Source organism: Aptenodytes patagonicus, chromosome 2, assembly GCF_965638725.1.
Source record: "Aptenodytes patagonicus chromosome 2, bAptPat1.pri.cur, whole genome shotgun sequence".
In the NCBI taxonomy this organism is placed as follows: Eukaryota; Metazoa; Chordata; class Aves; order Sphenisciformes; family Spheniscidae; genus Aptenodytes; species Aptenodytes patagonicus.
In genome coordinates, this window is record NC_134950.1 from 25,521,646 (window position 1) to 25,541,824 (window position 20,179).

Genomic DNA, 20,179 nt, shown 5'->3' on the forward strand with positions numbered 1-20,179 from the left:
TCTGTCCTCAGATAATTTTAGTTTTTCTGTTTTGTATCTCTAATTTACTTTTGTAAGTTGCTTCCAGTAGCTTCCAGCCAGTGAGGTGTTTGTACGGTACACACCCGTGGGAATTGGGTTTAGCTGTAAAAATGCCAATACCCTAAACCCTCATGTCTCTGCTCGTAGGGATGGAGAATCTACTCTTTGAGAAACCAAGCTGCTCAACTTCTTTCCCCTCCACAATGCCACATTAATGGTTTTCAACTGCTTCCAATTTTAAAATCTATAAACATTTTCTATCACATGGATGATCCCAACCAACAACAGATGGATAATCAAGCCCACTGACAACAAACTTGCTCTCTTCTTAGTAGCAGATAAAGTTGTACATTTTTAGGAGTAATCCACAATCCCTCATGAGTCTGGAGACCAGAGTCTGAAAATCCCTGCTTTCAGCTATTTCTTTACTTCTGCTTTCTTTAAAAACAGCAGCAACAACTACAAAAATTCTGCTGTCCCAGAAGGTCATTGCTCAGGTTTAATATAGTTAATAGAACTGAACTGTTTTAAAATCCAGTTTAGCCAGCTAAGCAACAGGAAAAGTGCCCATTTTCTTTGGTGGATTTCCAAGCCCTACATGGTGATTGAGACAGTGCTGTCACAGTCACTGCAAACAGCCGAGAGCTGTGGACAGACTGGCCCTGATGGATAATAATTCTTAATTAGGTTTTCTGGCTCTTTGGATGAAGAACTTTATAAACTGCTGCTTGCGTTGAGGTGCATGCTTTGTCCTTGCAGACAGATTTGTTTACACGTCCCTAAAATACATTTGTAGGAAGCTCTTTCCACTTACGCTGCTATTTTCTTTACACACATCCATAACATTTGATCAGGTAAAGCTGCTCTTGTGCTAAATAAATGCAAGGTCTGATGATTCCAGCAGAAGACGGACCAGCTTAATTAGGAAGGTACTGAGGACTCCTTTTTCTTTATTGCACCTTACAGACAAAAAGTAGCTCCTCAGCACCCCTCACCGTAACTGCTACCATTAGGGAAACTGAGGAAGCATAAAATTGTTCGGTGATGATGGCAGCCCCTGTTGGAGCCAGAACAGTAACCCCGTAACTTCTCTCTTGCATTCCTATGCAGCCCACGATCCTTTCTTGAGGTTTTGCCACTACAAAATACAAACACATATTCAGTTTCTTTCACACTTCGTGTTTTTCTGGCTGAATTGACTGGAATTATTACATGAAAACACACATAGTCTCATTGGAAAGAGAGGCATCTGGAAAAAAAAAAGGTGCTCAATAAATTCTGCTCTTCAGAAATTCAGTAGCACTATGGACCAAATCTGTAGAATCAGTTTTGAAGACAGTTAGAAGGGTTCCCATTCTAAAGTTTATAAATGTTAACAATTTCCTGGAGAGAGTGCCACTGAAATAATTTTGAACTTGCTCCTTTGAGGAAGATGTCTCTATAAATGATTCCTGAGCTTTGTATTTGTTCAGCTAGGTCTACTAAGAAAAGCATTTTTCAGAAGCCTCAGACATTTGCACCTAAAATGTCACCTGCAAATGGAAGCGTGATGAGTTTGCTGCTTAAGGAAGGGACGAGTTTTCTGGGTAATATCTAAAGTTCTGTCACTAAAAAGCTTTCTGATCCTGGATCAAAAACATACTTGGTTCAAACCTCCAATGTGCCCTGCACAGTCAGTCAAGATGTTTTTACAGCCTCCTTTCCATGTAAAACTTTTAGATTGCTTGGGAAAAAATGTTGTGGAAGTGCTATACTATTCGCTGTATTAGCTGTAATGAGTAACGAAAGAATAGCAAGATAGTAATCGCTGTGGCTTAAACTTTCAAGTAACTCTCAGGTCTCTGCCTGGCAGCAGAGTTGGGGAGAAGGGGGAACAGGTACTACTCATGATATAGGAAGATGAAATTAGGCATTGTTTAAGTAAATGGGGCAAATACAAACTAATGGTACTGGATGGGCTGCAGGAGGGAGCTGGCCAATGCCACTGAGAGGTTGCTTTCTATCATCTTAGAAAAGTTGTGGCCATCAGAGGAAGTCCCCAATGACTGAAAAAAGGCAAATGTTATGCCTGTTGTAAAATAAAAAGCACAGGATCCAGAGAACGGTAAGCCAGACAAACTAACCTCAGTCCCCAGGAAAATTATGGACTGGAGGGGTGGAATAAAAGTGGGTGGAAAACTGACCGGACCACTGGGCTCAAAGGCCAGCCATCAGCAGTTTGAGGTCTAACTGGTGGCTGGTTATGAGCAGTGTGACCCTCAGGGGTCAATGCCAGGCCAGTACCCTTTGCATCTTCAGCAATGACCCAGACGACAGGGATGGCCCGCGTCTTCATTAAATTTGTGGAAAGAGCAGTTGCATATGCTGGAAGGCAGAGCTACTGTACAGAGAGCTCAAAATCCAGGAGTGGCCTGACAAGGACCTCAGAAAATTCAGCAAAGACAAAACCAAAGTCCTGTACTGGAACAGGACAACCCACTGCAACAGTACCGGCTGGAGGCGCACTAGCAGGGTAGCAGCTCTGCAGAACAGGACCAGCAGGCCCTGCTGGACAAGCAGCATCAGTGAGACCTTGTGGCAGTGAAGGTAACATATGGGGCTACATTAGCAATAGGGTAGCCAACAGGTCCAAGGAGGTGATTTTTTTCTAAATATTGCATCTTCTTTTGGGCCTCCAGTACAAGAAAGGTGTGAACAAAGTAGACAGAGTGGACTCTCACTAACATAATCACCCTGGCCAGATGATCAGCTTGTTCTCATCACTCTTTATCATTCCAACAGCAATTACATCAGCTGTGTTTTGTTGTAATTTTAAACTTGGTTCCAAACCACCAATGGAAACTCTGAATAGTTGAGGATGTACCAAGCCCTGAAGAATCCCATTAGAAACACTCATCATATGACTTCATATAGGAAACTACTTGGAGAGCTGCAAGCCAGATCTTAATCCATTTAACCTGTGTCCCTCCCACCAAGAGCAGCTTACGCGTGGTCTTCCTGGAATGCTACTGAACAGTTTATTTTTTATTCAGTTTTTAATACTGATACATTACAGTTTGTTTTCCAGGAATGAAATCCACGAATCCACAGATATTTCTGCTGTTGTTCCTAACAGCCATTCTGGATCATTACACATTTGGTGAGAAATCTCCCAACATTTCCATACTATGAATGTGTCTTATTTTTCATACAGTCAAATTCCGAAAAAGTTAAAAAAATATAAAAAAAAAAGTGGAGAGACTCACGTTTGACTTTCACACTTTTCCATTGGCAAACACTTTCCACCTCCAACTTCCTTACAGAACACAAATTAACCCCTCTTTTTTTTTCCTATTTACTTCATTATTTGCACAAGCTTCAGTGAAGTCAGAGACAGTTCTAGGAATAAGGCTTAACTAACTTCTACTTCCAAACTGCATATTTAACATGTTAACACTGAGCTCTGTGTGTTAATGTAGGACACTTGGTTTTTTAGGATCAACAAATGGCAAATGCTTCCATATGAAAAGAATATTCCCACCCACAGAAACAGAATTCAGCTTTCCTACGCGGCTAACAATGGAGAATTAATATGCCTCTCAGAGGCACAGCCAGAACAAAAACAACCACACCCCAAATCCAAATGAGATTCTCAGTTAGGTATTTTCAGTGTTTCTTTTCTGAAACAGAGCATATTCTCCTACTAACAAGGTGAGTGGCAGGAGCAAATTTACTCATGATTTTTGAAATGTTTAGGAATTTTGTGGGCTTACAGAAGGAACCTATTTAATAACAGGGTCTTTTATGCCAGTCTTCCTCATGTAATTTTTTGAAAAGTAAGCATCTAGAAGTAAGGAAAAAATTCAACCTTACTGATATTCACAGAAGCAACAGTGACAAAATTGTCTTTAAGAGAAAGAAGTCCACTAGCCAAAAAGTGCAAGAACCATTAGAATTTATGATTTTATTTGAAACAATTTAAGTTTTCATTACTAGATTAATGAGCTTATTTAGTATTTGTACAGTGTTGAAGGCACCGGAACAATTTTACTTCTTCTAGGATTCTAAAAGCCAATCAGAATGTCAGTGTTTCAAACTAATTTATTGTAATATTCATATAAGATTATTTTCAAGCTGTCTTGCCTCAGTTTTTTGAAAGATAAATTTAAGTGCTATGTAGTATCAGCTTCTTAACTCCTGTGCTGTAATTCTTAGCTTGTGACCACCAAGAAAACTTTGTCAAATAAAATGCATCACAGATACTGAAGAAAAGAGAATAACTAGAAATAAAACAAGAAATTCAAGCTGTTCAGCAATGTATAATAGAGTTTTGCAAATATTTTTGATTTCACAGTTCAAATTTCCTCTGGGATTGGCAAGCTAACAATAGTTCTATTTTTTTAATCGTAATGAGGATTATCTGAATGTTGTACAAATCAAAGACGAGCTTTTGATATTCAAAAAGCTAGTCTGTTTGAAATAGGTGAGGATTAAATGGGGAAGGAAGCATTTCATTATGGAAAATGCTTGTAAGGTTTACTGGCAGATTCACATATTTTTTAAGGTCAGCAAGACCCATTACCATCTAATCACGCCTTCTGAATAACACATGGCAAAGGACCTCACCTTGTAACTACCACATCAAGCCCAATCCTCCTGCTTGAAATACCCTTTACTTTTTGAAGGACATCCAAGCCTTCTTTTACACTTTCAAAATGATGGAGAATTCACCAAGTCTGCGAGGTGCTGCTGTAGCTCACTAACCTTATTGGAAGAAGGTGTTTGCTTTCTTCCACTTTGAATTTGTTTAGACTCAGATAGGCTGAATTGCTAATGGACTATTTTTTAAAATAAGGGAGAAAGGTGCTGTAATTAGAAAAATCTCTTCCCAGCCTAATAAGTATGCTGTAGTTGAGTCATCACTTAACATAGTTTTGCATAAACAGAGAGAGATTTAAAGTCTCCCATTTCTCACTGTAAGGTACGATTTCTCGACTTTCAAATCTTCCTGCAGCTCTTTTGTGATCTTGCTCCCACTAAAATGTCACTAATATTAAGTGAAGTAAAACCACTTAGTACCACCTGCTACTAATTGCAGCATTCGCCCTTGATTGTGTCAACCTTTCGCTTCTTAGTATTTTTATCAGTCTCTAATAAATTACTCTTAAAACGTGTTACTGAACAGTGGGAGTTCATAGTTAAGGTAGACTTCAGCAAGTTCATTCAGAAGTAGTCTTCATTTTTGTCAAAATAAGTGTGAATAAGCAGTTTTCAAGTATTTGCTACAATCATGAATTATTTTGCCCCAAAGATGACACATTATTTTTGACTTGACAGGACCACCCTGTGCCCTCACATTAGAAATGTACATGCTCTAATGAGAAATACGTGACAGAAGCCCTCTTAAAACTACCAGTAAAATTTGCATTCGGGCACTGTGCCTAGTCACCCCACTCTATCCCTCCCTCCAACAGTACTATCCCAGCTGAGTATTTGCAAGGTCTGTGTCTAGTCCACATGAAACAAACAAACTTGCAATTCTGATGCTTCCTGTTAATTATTAGAAGTAGTCCCTTACTCCAATATGCCAAAACAAGACTCTAGCCCAAGCAGAACAAAGGTGGAAAGAACTGTATGTAAAGCACGGTCAAGCTTGTCTGGTAGTCAAATAGCACAACTAATATGAAAACATACCATAATCTACAGACTAGTCCTTTCATTAAATGATTAGTCTCAAAGACTTTATTAACTTTATTAAAAGCAGAAAAGGTCATATGAAAGGCTAATATAACTGAGATATTATGTTAAACTATGAGCCTTTTAAGGTATTCACCTTCATAAAAAGTTGCAGCACATTAAATTTATTTAATTACTCTAGAGTAATTTCTAATTTCAAAAGCCCATTTTTATGGAACAATGATAAATTAGAGCACAGATGAATTATTTTACAGATTAATACACACAGTTCTTTCTGCAATCATGATTTTAAATGGTTCTAATAGCTGTAGCACTTATAGTAGGTTCTTTAAATGCCAAGCAATTATAATTGTTCTCTTAGCATACTGGTTTAATTTAATACCTCCCAAGTTGCAGAAAATTTGACTTCTGCAGTGGAACACACTTGTTCACCATATTTCCTTTCGGAATGATAAAATAAGATATTTAAAAGGAAATGAATGACCTGGAAAAAGCAATACAATGTTGCTAATTATCACACAACAGTGCTGATATATCTGACTTACTCAGATCAAGACTCAGGCAAGATATAGGTGTAGACCATAAGCCCCTTACCCTCTTTTCCACACAAATATAAATTAGGCCCATAGTTGCTGGTGTTGGCAGTGTGCTTCAACACATGTCCAGAGCAGTGGGAACTCAGCAAATACAAAAACGTAGCAACTGTGGAGTAACTAAAATTATCTCAGTACTTGTAATACTATGCGTAAAGCTAGTTTTGTGAGTAGCATTTAGGAGTTTTGTCCAACTTTTTGCTCCATGAGCAAGGAGACATTTCACAAGTGTTAGTCACTTGGTCAAATAACTGGAGTTCTCCACATGATACCCTACACTGAACATCTCAGATCACAAATCACACAAATGCTACATATTAAAATGAGGAAGTTAAGTTTAATGGCTATTTTTAAGGAAACCTTTTTCTCTTTCCCTCATCTTATCGGAAGGTCTTCATCAAGTGAAATGTCCCTTACCTGTGTACAATCAAGCCAAAGGCTTTTCAGCATTGGCCTGTGAAGTCCTAGACTATGTGAGTCATATTTTTCCTCTTTTTCCTTACAGTTTTTATTCTTTTGGCAATAAAAAGAAGCTTAGAAACTGGATCCAAAGAGTCTGCCCAAGTCTGCAGAGAGTATGAAGCGGGTACACTGAGGAGCAATGATTCATGCATCACAGTGGGGTATCACTTCCAAACAGTGATATAGCCAAGAGTGAACAGAGTTTACCCACTTATAATTTGGGAAATAGAGTTCACCCAATTCTTTATGCCCAGGTGGCAACCTCAAGTAAGGGAGTTTTCCCATTACACCACTTTCTCAAACACACCTCTGGCTGACACCGAGCAGAGGAGCTGGCTTGGCTCAAGCATGCCGGCAGGCTCATAATGGAGTTTGGCGCTACAAGAGATGATGGGGACAGGGGGACAAGGGGGAAGCATGCTCCAGAAAAGGGGTGGAATTGAAGGATTTGACCTCCTACATAATAAGAAAGGAAACAGTGCATGTCAAAGTCTGGTGTCTAAGGCCGAAATACATCTTATTTTAGATTAAGGTAATAAAGAAGCACTGTGGAAATATAAAAATGAGATAAATGATATATGATAGTATTTGTTTGCCACCTCTGAGAAAATGACTAATAGATTGGGTTAGCAATGAATTTTTGATTTCTGAAGAAACATTAAAGTTAGATGAACTACTGGTTTATTAGTTTCTGGAAGAGTAATTTCTCCTCATGTGTAATGTAACAAAAAAGCAAGACACCGTCACTGTGGAGACAGAGACACACGAACAACCATCAAGGTTCAGAGTGACATTCTAAAAAGGAGTTTCACCTTTAGGTCACTGGTTGAATTTTAAATAGAGGAGTTGCCACATGCCTTTTGGGAGTTGTTTGATGTCCTGGGTCAGCTCAATCTCAAATACAGCTCAGTTCCTAACAGACAAGTGTTCCCATCATAAGCACTGCAGCAACAGATAACCTCCCTGACAGGCCTGGCAGAAAGGAGCATCCTTGAACCAGCTCTCCTGGAAACACTGTGTCGCAACAGCCTTCCCTCTGCAAAAATAGGAGAGCATCCATTTTCCTCTCCCCTAACACCTAAAGCTGAACTAATGTTCACTGGATACCATAATACAAATATAATCGCTTCATTCCCCCCTCTCAGTTTCATAGAATCATAGAATACCAGGTTGGAAGGGACCTCAAGGACATCTGGTCCAACCCTTCTTGGCAAAAGCACGGTCTAGACAAGATGGCCCAGCACCCTGTCCAGCTGAATCTTAAAAGTGTCCAATGTTGGGGAATCCACCACTTCCCTGGGGAGATTATTCCAATGGCTGATTGTTCTCATTGTGAAAAATTTTCCTCTTGTGTCCAGTCAGAATCTCCCCAGGAGTAACTTGTACCCGTTACCCCTCGTCTTTCCCATGTGACTCCTTGTAAAAAGGGAGTCGCCATCTTCTTTGTAGCCACCCTTTAAATACTGGAACATGGCGATAAGGTCTGCCCTAAGCCTTCTTTTCTCAAGGCTGAACAAACCCAGTTCTCTCGGCCTTTCCTCTTACGGCAGGCTTCCCAGTCCCTTGACCATCTTTGTGGCCCTTCTCTGGACCCTCTCCAGCCTGTCCACATCTTTTTTGCATAGTGGGGACCAAAACTGAACACAGTGTTCCAAGTGTGGCCTGACAAGCGCTGAGTAGAGTGGGATAATGACTTCTTTATCTCTGCTGCTGATGCCCTTGTTGATGCAATCCAGCACCCTGTGGGCTTGCTTTGCCGCAGCAGCACACTGTTCACTCATATTGAGCTTGTTGGACCCCCACGTCCCTTTCCACGGAGCTGCTCCCCAGCCGGGTAGATCCCAGCCTGTGCTGCACATAATCCCGGATTATGTTTTCCCAGGTGCAAGACCTTACACTGGTCCTTGTTGAACTTCATAAGGTTCTTGTTAGCCCACTCTTCCGGCCTGTCCAGGTCTTCCTGCAGGGTGGCTCTCCCTTCCGAAGTGTCCGCTTCCCCACTCAGTGTGGTATCACCAGCAAACTTCAGCAGGGTACACTTGATCCCATCATCCAGATCACTTATGAAGATATTAAACAGCGTTGGGCCCAATATCGATCCCTGGGGGACCCCACTTGTGACAGGCTGCCAGTTTGAATGAAAGTTCTGAAGGTTTGCAGGGAAGGCTGACTCAGCCCTGGTGCTATTACCTTAGTAACTGTTCTAAATCATGTTTGAAGCATCCTTGTGATCATCAGATACTCTGCTTTTTCAACAAAAATACCTGAGCGCTAGTCTAGCAGGGCCTGCTTAATGTTTTTTTTAACCCCTTCAGACACTGAAGAAGCCTGTTGTGAAAAAGCATGCAAAGAAACCAACCAAATAAACCCAACCAACCCATCTCCCCACCTATATTTGCAAATTCTGGCCAAACTTGATTAGGACTTAGTGTTGGAAAGGAACAGCTTTATGTGCCACAGTTTAGACGTATCCCTAACTAAAAACAAATACGTAATTGAACCCTTAAAAAGAAAGCTGAGGAAGATAATTGCATAATTAATAAAGGTGCAGTCCTAGGACCAATGGTAACCTCAAACTGCAAAACCACAGCATAAAATACGACACCACAAAACCCCATTTCATTTGATTTATGCTTCATGAAAAAGCAAAACAAACGTTATACAAATATTTTCAGTAGCTGAAAACTGGCTATCACTAGAAAAACACAGCTACAGACATTCCTCATTGCTGGGCTGAGCTGTTCTCAAAATAATCCAATGTAAAGGCCACTGCCGGAAATATTTCTAATACTCCACAGTCACATAGCATTAAACTGCTGTGATTGGTGCAAATCACCTTGCTTGTGCTTTAGACTTCAGTCTACCGTTTGCAAAGCACTCTGAACTCTCCTGGCCTCTCTGATCCTAAAATCTCAGAATAGTCACCGCTGTTTTCTTGCAAATACGTTTAAGTAACATTACAAATAACATTTAATTGCATGCCCATTAAAAATAAACATGCTGGAAATAGCAGAGAGTAAGGAGCCAGAGTCACTTCACCTGTCTCAGGAGCAGCTATGAACAGCTCTGAAAAACACACATACCGTTGCCCTCTGTGGACCTTTCAGACCAAAAAGAGCAGGAGGAGCAGAATATTAATAGCATCTAAAAAGGCAAATCCCAGAATCTATTTAACACCAAAAAGGAGAAAAATTCTAGCGAAATTATGTCAGAAACCATTCTTATTGTTCAAGAAGTACACCATATTTTATCTCACTGTTACAGAAACAAAGCCACCAAGTGTATTTTCAAGAAAATATTTAAATAAAATCGATGAAGTGTCAACACTTGACTGCTTGTTTCAATTGGACAAAATTATAAAAGCTGTTACAGTGTGTTCAATTTGTTCCAATGTTATTATACACCATAAGGGCTCATTTGAGCAGTGAGAATACTGCAGACAAGGCATGAAGATTACAAGATGTCTTAGACTTCTCCCTGGTACAGTACGAAATACAATCTAAAGCAGCTGAAATTCTTTTAGTGGAGCTAATTCCTTCCCACCGGGGCTCAATGGGGAAAAAAAGAATCACTCTTCCTTTATGCTGCAAGAACACTTTGTTGCTTTACAGGAAGTTAAATGAATCAAAGCTTCAGACAGCAAAAAAATCCACCATCAATTAATATGCCAAATTTTTAATAGGAAAGCAAATCAGATTTATTTAAAAACTGAGGTCTTGGTTCTAACGTATTTATATTTTCCCAAAGTTGAGCTTATAGTTTATGATATTTTTCATAGCCCATGCTTTCTGAAGAGTACAGATGACCATGGGAGAGGGCTCCCATTTCTGCCCTGCTCCTGCTGAGTGTACTTTACACATGTAGCCCAGGTGACTGATCAAGAGGACCATGGCAAGCTGTAGCTGTTTCTGCTCCAGGTGCACCTCAGCTGATGAAAAGTCCGTGTACAAGAGCTCAATGCACACTGTCATCACAAGCACCACTCACATTACCAACTGAAAACAAGGCATTTGAATGCTAAATTCTTCTCTCTCCTTCCATAATCTGTTGCCCTCAGATGGGAAGCACAATGGAAGTCCCCGATAACTGACTGTAATGTTCTCCATGTTCTGTCCCCAATACCTTACCCAGGAAATCATTCCAGTAACACCTGCATTTTCTAAACACGGGCTGTATGGTGAGTTCTCATATTCCAACTGCAGCCCAGACATGTCGGTCTGAAATTCTGGACCAGATGTCTTCGCACGGGCACTTATAGGCTGTGGAGGACGATGCATGGCTACAGCCTCTCAGCAGTACTTACGCTCTCTCAACTCAACTCAGCACATGGTCCTAATGCTCATGTAAGGTGCAGAGGCATCTTACAGAGGCTTACAGAACCTAGGAACCCGAGTGCACACCAGTGTCACAGCTGTATGACATTGCACTGAACAGCTTGCACCTCACCTGGAGAGCAGCACACCCGCTGAAGGTGAATCCCTAGCTGTTTAACAATATCCTTTCATCCATACTTCTTGCCCAGCATAGATATTTTGCTTTGAAAATTAGATATCCATACATTTTTCAAGGCAGTCAACCTTATGGTATCTTTGTACACCCCAGGTGAGTGAGAAGCAAAGGATTCTGACCATACATAAGAAGCATATATTCCAAGACCGACTGCATCTTCCACAAGACCAGGTAAAAAACAAGGCAGTTAATCAAATATTAAGAGATTCTAAGCATATAGTAGCTACTAGTAAAACTAGCATGAGAAATGCGCCAGCTTACTTCAGTCATAAAACACTGGAGGAAAAGAACCTTAAAATTTTAAAACTTATCATAATTTTTTAAATATCAGTGTTATGAAACTTTTTTCTTTCTACTATTATTCAAGTGTGGAAATTATAATGGAAATTCACTAAGGCTTCACCCAGGTTGGCCTCTAATTGTGACTCGTGCTCTGCAGCCCCCCTGCTAGTGTGGGGTCTCCTGCACAGGGGGGCTGCCAGCAGCGGATCTCTCTCACAGCTTGCAAGCCTCTTTGCCAAAAGCTGCTCCCCACTGGGAGCCAGATACAATACTCCAAACAAACCCCTAAACCAGTTCAAACTCTGAAGAATTTTACCCCTTAATGCCCCATAACCTTTTAAATGTCACATCTCAAAAACATTGTTTCTTCAGCATATAAAACAGGGAGACAAAAACCTGTATTTCAAAGTCAAAATAATAATAATAATAAAAAAATTATCTGTTCTGCATTGGAGTATTCCCCTCCGTCTTAGTTTACTATTTATAAATCACCAGTCTGGGATTAATTATTATAAATCCTTAAAGCCAAAAAGAAGATTTTAGGCATGTTATGCTATGTATAATCTATACCATTATTAAACTGCAGCTCAAATGCACTTTATGTCCTATTTCTGCTGGTCACCTTTTAACATTTCTGCATTTTACCTATGGTAAATTTTGCTCCGCAAGAGAAAGCATTTCTTACTATTTTCAAAACACCAGACCACCCATCCGACGTGCCACCGCACGGGAGGAGCGGTGTCACCTGTAAAGCATGCTCACCGGGCACCCTGTCTCTCATCCAGTAATCGATGTCTGTTCCATCTGCGTTGTCGTAAACATCCGTAACGTTGATGGGCAGCAGCAGAGTCATGATCTCGTTCACAATGTCTCGAGCTTTAGCATTGCCAGTAAAACCCAGTCCAGATGGCTTGAAGGTGCCCTCATCAGACTCCATGACGATATCAAAGTTGGAGATATTTTCCTAAACATGTAAGGAAAGAAGATACCGTTTTGTGATTGCTATTTTAAATGGCGCCATATACTGTATTCTAGATGTCAGAGTGAGCATACCATAACAAATTTGTTTAAGAAGCAGAGAAATGCTTCCTGTGATCGTGTGTATATAAGCATAAATGAAGGGACCTAATCTTTCTGTATGAAAACGCTGAAAAAGTTCAAGTTCAGTTCTGAGGCATCAATATTTTGTAGGAGCCACAACATGACTGGCCTGCTGTCCCCAAATACTTGCTTTAAGACTTCTGAAGTGCCACCTAGAAAGGTAAGCCATTACCACCATATTTCAGTTTTCACTTGCAGCTCTCACTTTCTTCTCAGACCTGAAACTCAGAAATTCTGTTGCAGGGGAGAGGGTACACAGTCTGGTTGGCTTTAAAATTCGATGCATTCAAAGCTTGCTTAGACTGTGAAGGACATCCCATTTAAAAAAACAGCTGCTGCCTCTTCAGAAACACATTATTTTTGATATACCACATAGTCAACTCTGACTTCAGTTGGAGGACTGAAATGCCAAGGTTCCTCCTGACCTGAAGGAATAATGTCTGTTTTAAGGGAATTTTGTGTTTCCAAGGTAAGTCCTTACAGGAAACATGAAATTTTAAGATTTTGTGTATAAATGGCATAATAACATTCACTTTTAGTGTGCACTTGGAAGATTCTTTTTAGCTAAAAGAACAAAAATTGGCATCCAGAGCCATTTATTTGCTTCCCATACACTCAGAACACTCAGTCACAAAGGTTTAATTGGAATAAAGTACTTAGGGACTTTACGTGAAGGAAGGTCTCACTCTTTTTGAGAGGCACGTGACTTTTTTTGCAAAATAAAACAGTTTATGGCCAGGTCAGGCAGAAAAAAGCTATACTTCAGACTATCTTGAATGTGACTAAGAGAACTTACTGCAGGTTTTACTCCAATGCCCAGATCTTATTACAGAATTTTATGGCTGTCACGGGTTATTACAAGAAAATCGTTACAAGAGATATGTGATAGCGGTGAGTAACAGGTCCATGTCATTAACAGCTTACATAAGCCTACAATTCAGTAAAGAATTCTTTCACATTTTTCTGGTTATAAAACCAAATATGAACTACAGGTGGCTGTGAATGTGATATTCACATAAGTTTTCAGAAGTTCTTTATAGAATTTGCCAAGAACTGTGTTTTACACTCTACTTTCCCAAAACTTTTCTCTTTTGAGTGAAACAAGTTCTAACATAGCAGAGGTATTCACTTCTAACTTAGAAATATATCCAGCAGTTAAAAAAATTAATACAAAATTTTTGCACATAATTAAGTAACTGTAAATGTTATAATGCCTTAAAATTGCCAATCTACCTATATACCCATCCAATTACTGGAAATCAAGGTGGAAATAACCAACAATGTCACCAAATTGGCAATCACTATTTTTATACAATGAAAAAAATCTTCAGTTTATAAAAGATTAAATGCAAAGAATTAGGATACATGTGGTGTCTAGGCCTATCATCATATGCAGTATTACAGGTCATGAGCCTCAATATGAAATCGTGATTCACGGACCCTCTGAACATAGTGGGAGAGAAGCAGGCCAAGAAAAGCACACTGCGTGGTAAAAGGGACCAACGATGCTCCAAAGTCACAGGTACAACAGAAAGAATGCCTCAAAATGTAAATCTTCTTTATATCACAAGCTCAAGGAGCAAGACTTAGGGAAGACAATACACATTTCGGTGTGCTGGTGAATCGCCAACGAAAGCTAACTTAAGTAAAGTAAGCCCTGCATAAATACCATGATAGAAATGATTCAGAAATCGCCTCTTTGGCTGAGTCTTCAAAGCAGGACTTCCGCTCAATGAGTAGGAGCAATAAGGCAAGTGGAAGGGATTATTCAGGGCAGCGAGGTGAGGAGAATAGCGAATGCAGGAACAGCGTGGATACCGAGAAGAAATCTCACCTACCACTCCAAAGAACAGAACTCCTAGGTTCCAAACTTCATAAACTGCTAGTATAGCAGCATTACTGCAGTCTCCAGTTGTGTTTTCTCATATAAATGTTTGCATGTGTTTTTAATATGAAACTGAGAAAACAAACCACCCACAATACATTACACCATATTCTTGCTTTGCAAGAAAGCTGTTCAGTTCTGAGAACATGCTGGAGTGGCACAAAAACAGGACACCCTGGGGAGAGAAACTAGACTCATTGGGGGACAAAAAAGAAACAGGTCACAACTACCTGAAGTACGATGTGTCCTTGAGAAAGCTTTTTCCCCTATTTTGTCCACTAGAAGATAGGATTAATTATAAAACTATCCACTGTCAAGTTTGAAAGTTGCAATCTTAAAAAAAAGGGGGTTAGGTTGGTTTCACCATACCCATTTTTGTACACGTATATTGGCGTTTCTACTTACACAGAAAGAAATATGCGCTGGAAAATATGCTATAGGGAAGACGCGCCATTGTCCTTTGCCCTTTATGGTGCAGGAATAACTGCACCCTGCTTAGCAAAGCGGGGTGAGACTGTGCATTGCACCCTTGACTCATTCAAGGGAACAGCACAACAAACCAGTAAGATTTTATAAAATAACTGCAGGCTCAGCTGTTTCCTTCATTTTTCCCCATACTGAATGCATCATTTAAATAAGCATTTTAAACTCAGTACGCTTTTTTTTCAGAAAGTAATCCCATTTGCTGCATCTTGTTACTGTGCCACTTCTCTTAGCACATACCAGGAAATTAAATCTTGTTGGCGTAACCTGCTGCCTAATTCTCTAACCATCAAACCAGACTTTTATCCTTTATCTTCCGATGACTCGGTCACAGAAGAGGTCACCTCTCGTTATCTTATCATGTTTAGCTCTTCGACTGAGTTTTTAAATGAAACATTACAATAAATACTGCATGGGAAAACTGGCTTTCTATAACTTGCCTTTTTCACTGAATATGCAAATAGGCACAATCCTTGCCAGTACTTCTCCTTTTTTTTTTTTTGTTTTAATTTCTTTTATTTCTATCTTCTCTATAAACAATCTATTTTTATCTCTGTTAAGCAAAACTAAAAATATAAGTGCTTCTCATCACTAAGGCAAACACTTGAAAACATGAAATTACAGTCAAATCTTTTCAATTAAGAAAACAAACCCTTGTCATACACATGACTCGTACTTCTATCAGTAGGAAACATGTCCCATCTAGAGTAGACGCTGGCAATCCCAAGCATACAGGTAGCTCCTTATTCAGTCAAAATCCCAATTGTTAATTCTTACCAAATGTTCAACTAGACTCCAACATCTCATGACTAATCTACCGAGTCACTGACAGCAATTCCTCTTACCCAGCTAAAGCAGTGAGATATCTGAAAGGATAAGTGAGAGAACAGCTGTCCTAAAAGCCTTCAGTAATTTGGGGCTATTTAAAATAGAGTGTTATTATTTGTCCAATAGCTCATTTACTAGTTTTCTTTTTCATGCCACTGAGAAAAATCACCACTTTACAGGGAAAATACTGAAGTCTGTAATGGCAAAGCACTGTCCTTGACTAATGGTTAATTTGTTCTAGTAATAAGGGACATCAGTTAATCCAACAGTGCATTTTCAGCTTTCTGTTACTGATTTACACTTGACTTTACGAAACACCAACACTTGTATTCTTGTATTCCAGTATTTGACTCAGAGCAGTTGGGATCCAAGTATAGCACGGCAACAACCATGTTACAGAACTTATGGTGAACTGATGGTCATCCCACCTGCAGTACTAAAAGTGTGTTTAAATTAACACCCAGCTTTGTTAAGCTGGCAACTAAGACTACAGGAAAGACAAGAGAAAACACCGGAAACACCTAAGTGGATGTGACAGCTGGAAAAGAAAAAAATAAAATAAATAATATCCTCTGAGTATTTAATAATATATAAACATGGTGTAGTGTAAATTTGAGTTGCTGTTTACGATCAACACGTAACACTCTTTTTGAATGAAGACAGGGAAAATCAGGAACGCTGTGAGTTATAAATTTTTGTAAATTACCCCATCACTATATGGGAGAAAGCTGCTGTAAAGCTGAAGATGAGCACAATTTTTGATAGATGACAAGGTATGAATAATGCTCATACTTTTGTTAAAAGATGAAATATTTTTCTGCCACATTTTGTGGGAAAGCAGTCCGTAAAAAAGTCCACAGATTTTACAGCTTGTTCTCTATCAGAGTTGCGGAGTTCTGTCCTCTGAGAAGCCAATGACAAAAGTCCCAGTAACTTCAACAGCCCTGGAGCAGGATATGGTCATGTACTCATTAGCATTTCACTCAGTAAAAACATACTACTAGCATGTCTTGCCTTGTACAATACCACTACTGTTTCCTCTGCAGCCACTTGCCAGCACTCACAGAGATGACCATTCAGTATTGTAAGTTCTCTGGGATGACAGACAAGAAAAAGCAGACAGCTCTGAAGACAGCAGCAGGCTACATAAGGTATGCATCAGATTACCTGCAGCCTTGTCTTGGGAGGTTTTTTCTTTGACAAAGAGGCGTATCAAAGAAAAGCGCTCTTCCTGGAAAATGTTCCATAACTTAAGTCCTTTTACTGCTCAAATACAAGGGTATCAAAACACTGTCTATGACTCTGAATGACTCTGTCCCACCGCTGTCCCTTTCTGAAAGGTTTTAGGTTTTCATTTGAAAATAGGCAAAACTGCCAAAATTAAAAATTGTGGTTTACATCTTTCAACCAAAGACAACTTTTACTGCTTTCAATAAGCAAGTGAGTACTTTTGTAACTTTCAGTAACAGATTGTAACAATAACTTGGCAATACCTTAGAAATTATCACAACACACAAATCATTAGTATTTCCTGGTTTTATGCAGAACGCTTTTAGGTTCTCTTCTGGGTAAGAGGTGCAATGTTGAAATGAAAAGAAGTCAATGAGGAGGAAGCTTACCACAATGAGTCAACAAGAGGCAACAATTTTCTGCGTCTTGCACAGCTGCGGGGAGTTTGGACAGAAGGAGCCCAGCTTTCTTACAGCAGAACATCCCAAAGCATCAAGGACCTGTGGCCGGGTGCATCTGCCTAGACTATGAAAGCAGAGCAGCTATCCTCAGAAGATGTGTCTACCAGTTCACAACGTTTCAGACGGCAGCTCTGCTACTACCATGAGGGAAAAAAAAGGGAGGAAAGGTACAAAGACAAAAGTTCTCCTAACACTAGATGTGTATGAAACTTGCCTGCATGGAATGAAGACTAGGCAGCCAGGAGACACACTGCCATGGCTGATTCTGGGTCTTCCCTGCTTCAGGCAGGGTAAGGAATCAACCCCTTTTTGTGTTTTAGTAAAATCTGGTTTCCTCTGCAGCTTTCACTAGGACTGTGACACCTCAATATTAAGAATTATGAATTCCTACTGACCTAGAACTGGTGTAAAATATAATTGAGTAAGTATGCTAGCTTTACTGTGTTTAACACAATCAAGGGTACTTCTGGTTGTTAACTGTGATTCTGGAGAACACAGTGCAATTATTTTCTTTTTGTAGTTTTGTAACTGAACATTTCTCTTTTTATGCATTTCTTTCATTTCTCAGTGAAAGGGATCAACAGGACAGCAGTGGTCAAAACAACAACCAGTAATTTTACAGAACTTTTGATTACAGAGAGTATTTCCTGAGAACAGTCAATAGGCAAATGGTCAACATATTTTGCTGGGATAAAAGAACCCACATTAAAGTCCTTGATGCGTTTTGTTCAAATCACACACAAATCCATGTCTCACGTTTCACCAGAGTACTTGGTACCTTGGGAAATAAAGAGGATGTTGAAATACATGAGTATTCTGAAAACTCTGGTTTTGAGAAGCCAGTATTTTCTAGGGAAGAATCATTTCACCTGAAAGTGACAAGAAATTTTTTTCGTATTTGCTTCTTAGAGAAAGTAACTCGTTAGCAAATCACAGTAGAAACCTCATGTGAGCATCAACAGAGAGTACTTAAATTAGCAATGAGACACCAGCATTTCAGAAAGTCCTGTTTTCATGCAGACCCAGTTTGGGCAAAATATATAATCTTCTTGGTAATAAACACAAAAAGAAAACCATAGTAAACACTGGTGATCGATATTTTTCATAAGGTTAAACCTTTCCTAAAAAGTTAAAAGTGTATGGCATTTGCACCAGAAATATAGGTAAGTACTGCAAACATCATTAAGATAGGAATAAAAGCATGCAGAAATATTTTAAGAATGCTTTCTCTAATGCAGTTTGAATTAAATTCATAACACATTAATGCCTCCAATGATCACAACAGAGTTACTAAAGTAAACTTGAATGTGGCCTAGGATCTCTTAGTCTTCTAATTACAAAACATATTTGCTTTCTCAGGAGATTGTATGCAATTCTTCTGTTCCAAAATAAATATTATCAGCCATTCATAGTCCCTTAATTCAGCTAGGTAAATAACTAACCTTGTCTTCGTGGTACACAGATCTTTCACAGAAACTAGACCGAAGCAACGAAAGGAGGACAGACACTTCATTACATGTACTCCTTTCTCCGCTCATGAAGGCAGCATAAGAGTAAACATACAAAAAACTTAAAAACCCTACTGGAGGGCACACAGGTACCATTGTTAAAGGTTGTAGGAGAATCTGTAACTGAATAGCTGCAACATGAGGTCCTCCAGAATTATTAAGCCATGTTCCTCCCGCTTCTTCCATTCAACTTAGAAAGGAAAGCAGCAGTTGCAATGTTTCACATTTTTGAAATTATTTACTGTATTGTCTGTACGTAAGGGCCCTACTCAGCAACTGGGTCACACAACGCTAAGCACTGGGCAAAGACTTCAGATGTAGTGTCGAACCCCAAGATCTGGAGCCTGATTTACACTTAGATCCTTTAATTTCATTACCCTTCATCAAGATAAGGGATCTTTACTGTAAAGGAAAATCAGGCTTTTTTCCAGTCTGGGATTAAATCTAATTATTGGCTAACAGTTAAAAGCAGTGAGCTCTTCAGCAGGTATCTCCTTTGAGAGCAAAGATGCTGGTGATTCCCCTGGGAGGTTTACACCCCATGGTCAAAACTGAGCAGGTGCTCTGCAATGTACTGGTGGGTGGCAGGTACCCCTGCACTAATGGAGGCACTGAAACTGCTGGACGATACTTGGCTTTCAACTCTTGGAAGTCTCTTAGAAAAATCATACAAAGGAAACAACGGATGAGGACAATGAGATGCTCTCCAGAAAAATATGTGATAAAATGAAAGCACGGTTGCAAGAGTAATCTATGTGTCTGAGCTTATTCTGACTGCTGTTGGGCAAACATGCTTTTCCTAAGCATCTATTTACTGGATGCTATCAGAAACAGGAGACAACGCTAGACTCAGCTTTTGGTCAACCAAATATGGCAGCTCTTACATTCTCTTACAAGCTCTGAACAGCCAATATACCCTATCACTTGTTTTAATAATCAGAAACCATAATACTGGGCTCTACAGAAATACTTGAGTGATATAAATAATGCTATTATGCCGGGATGTGAGTTAATTATTGGCACCATAGTAAAACCACTATGCTGCTGCTATCTCAGTTATTTCTGCAGTAACTTATCCACTTTCTAGCAGTGACAACCTACAATGACGGATGAGGAAGAAAGACCTGAAATTAAATTGAA

At 39.6% G+C, this 20,179-nt stretch overlaps 1 protein-coding gene across 9 annotated transcripts in view; it reads right to left on the reverse strand.

The window, feature by feature from the left end:
* The window catches only part of CPQ (carboxypeptidase Q), a 164,811-nt gene that overhangs the window by 20,832 nt on the left and 123,800 nt on the right, over window positions 1-20,179 (reverse strand). For all 9 annotated transcript variants that reach the window (XM_076329372.1, XM_076329366.1, XM_076329373.1 and 6 more), the window contains one exon: window positions 12,306-12,507. In XM_076329372.1, coding sequence (XP_076185487.1) covers window positions 12,306-12,507 — 202 coding nt within the window. The remainder of the gene's footprint in view (window positions 1-12,305; window positions 12,508-20,179) is intronic.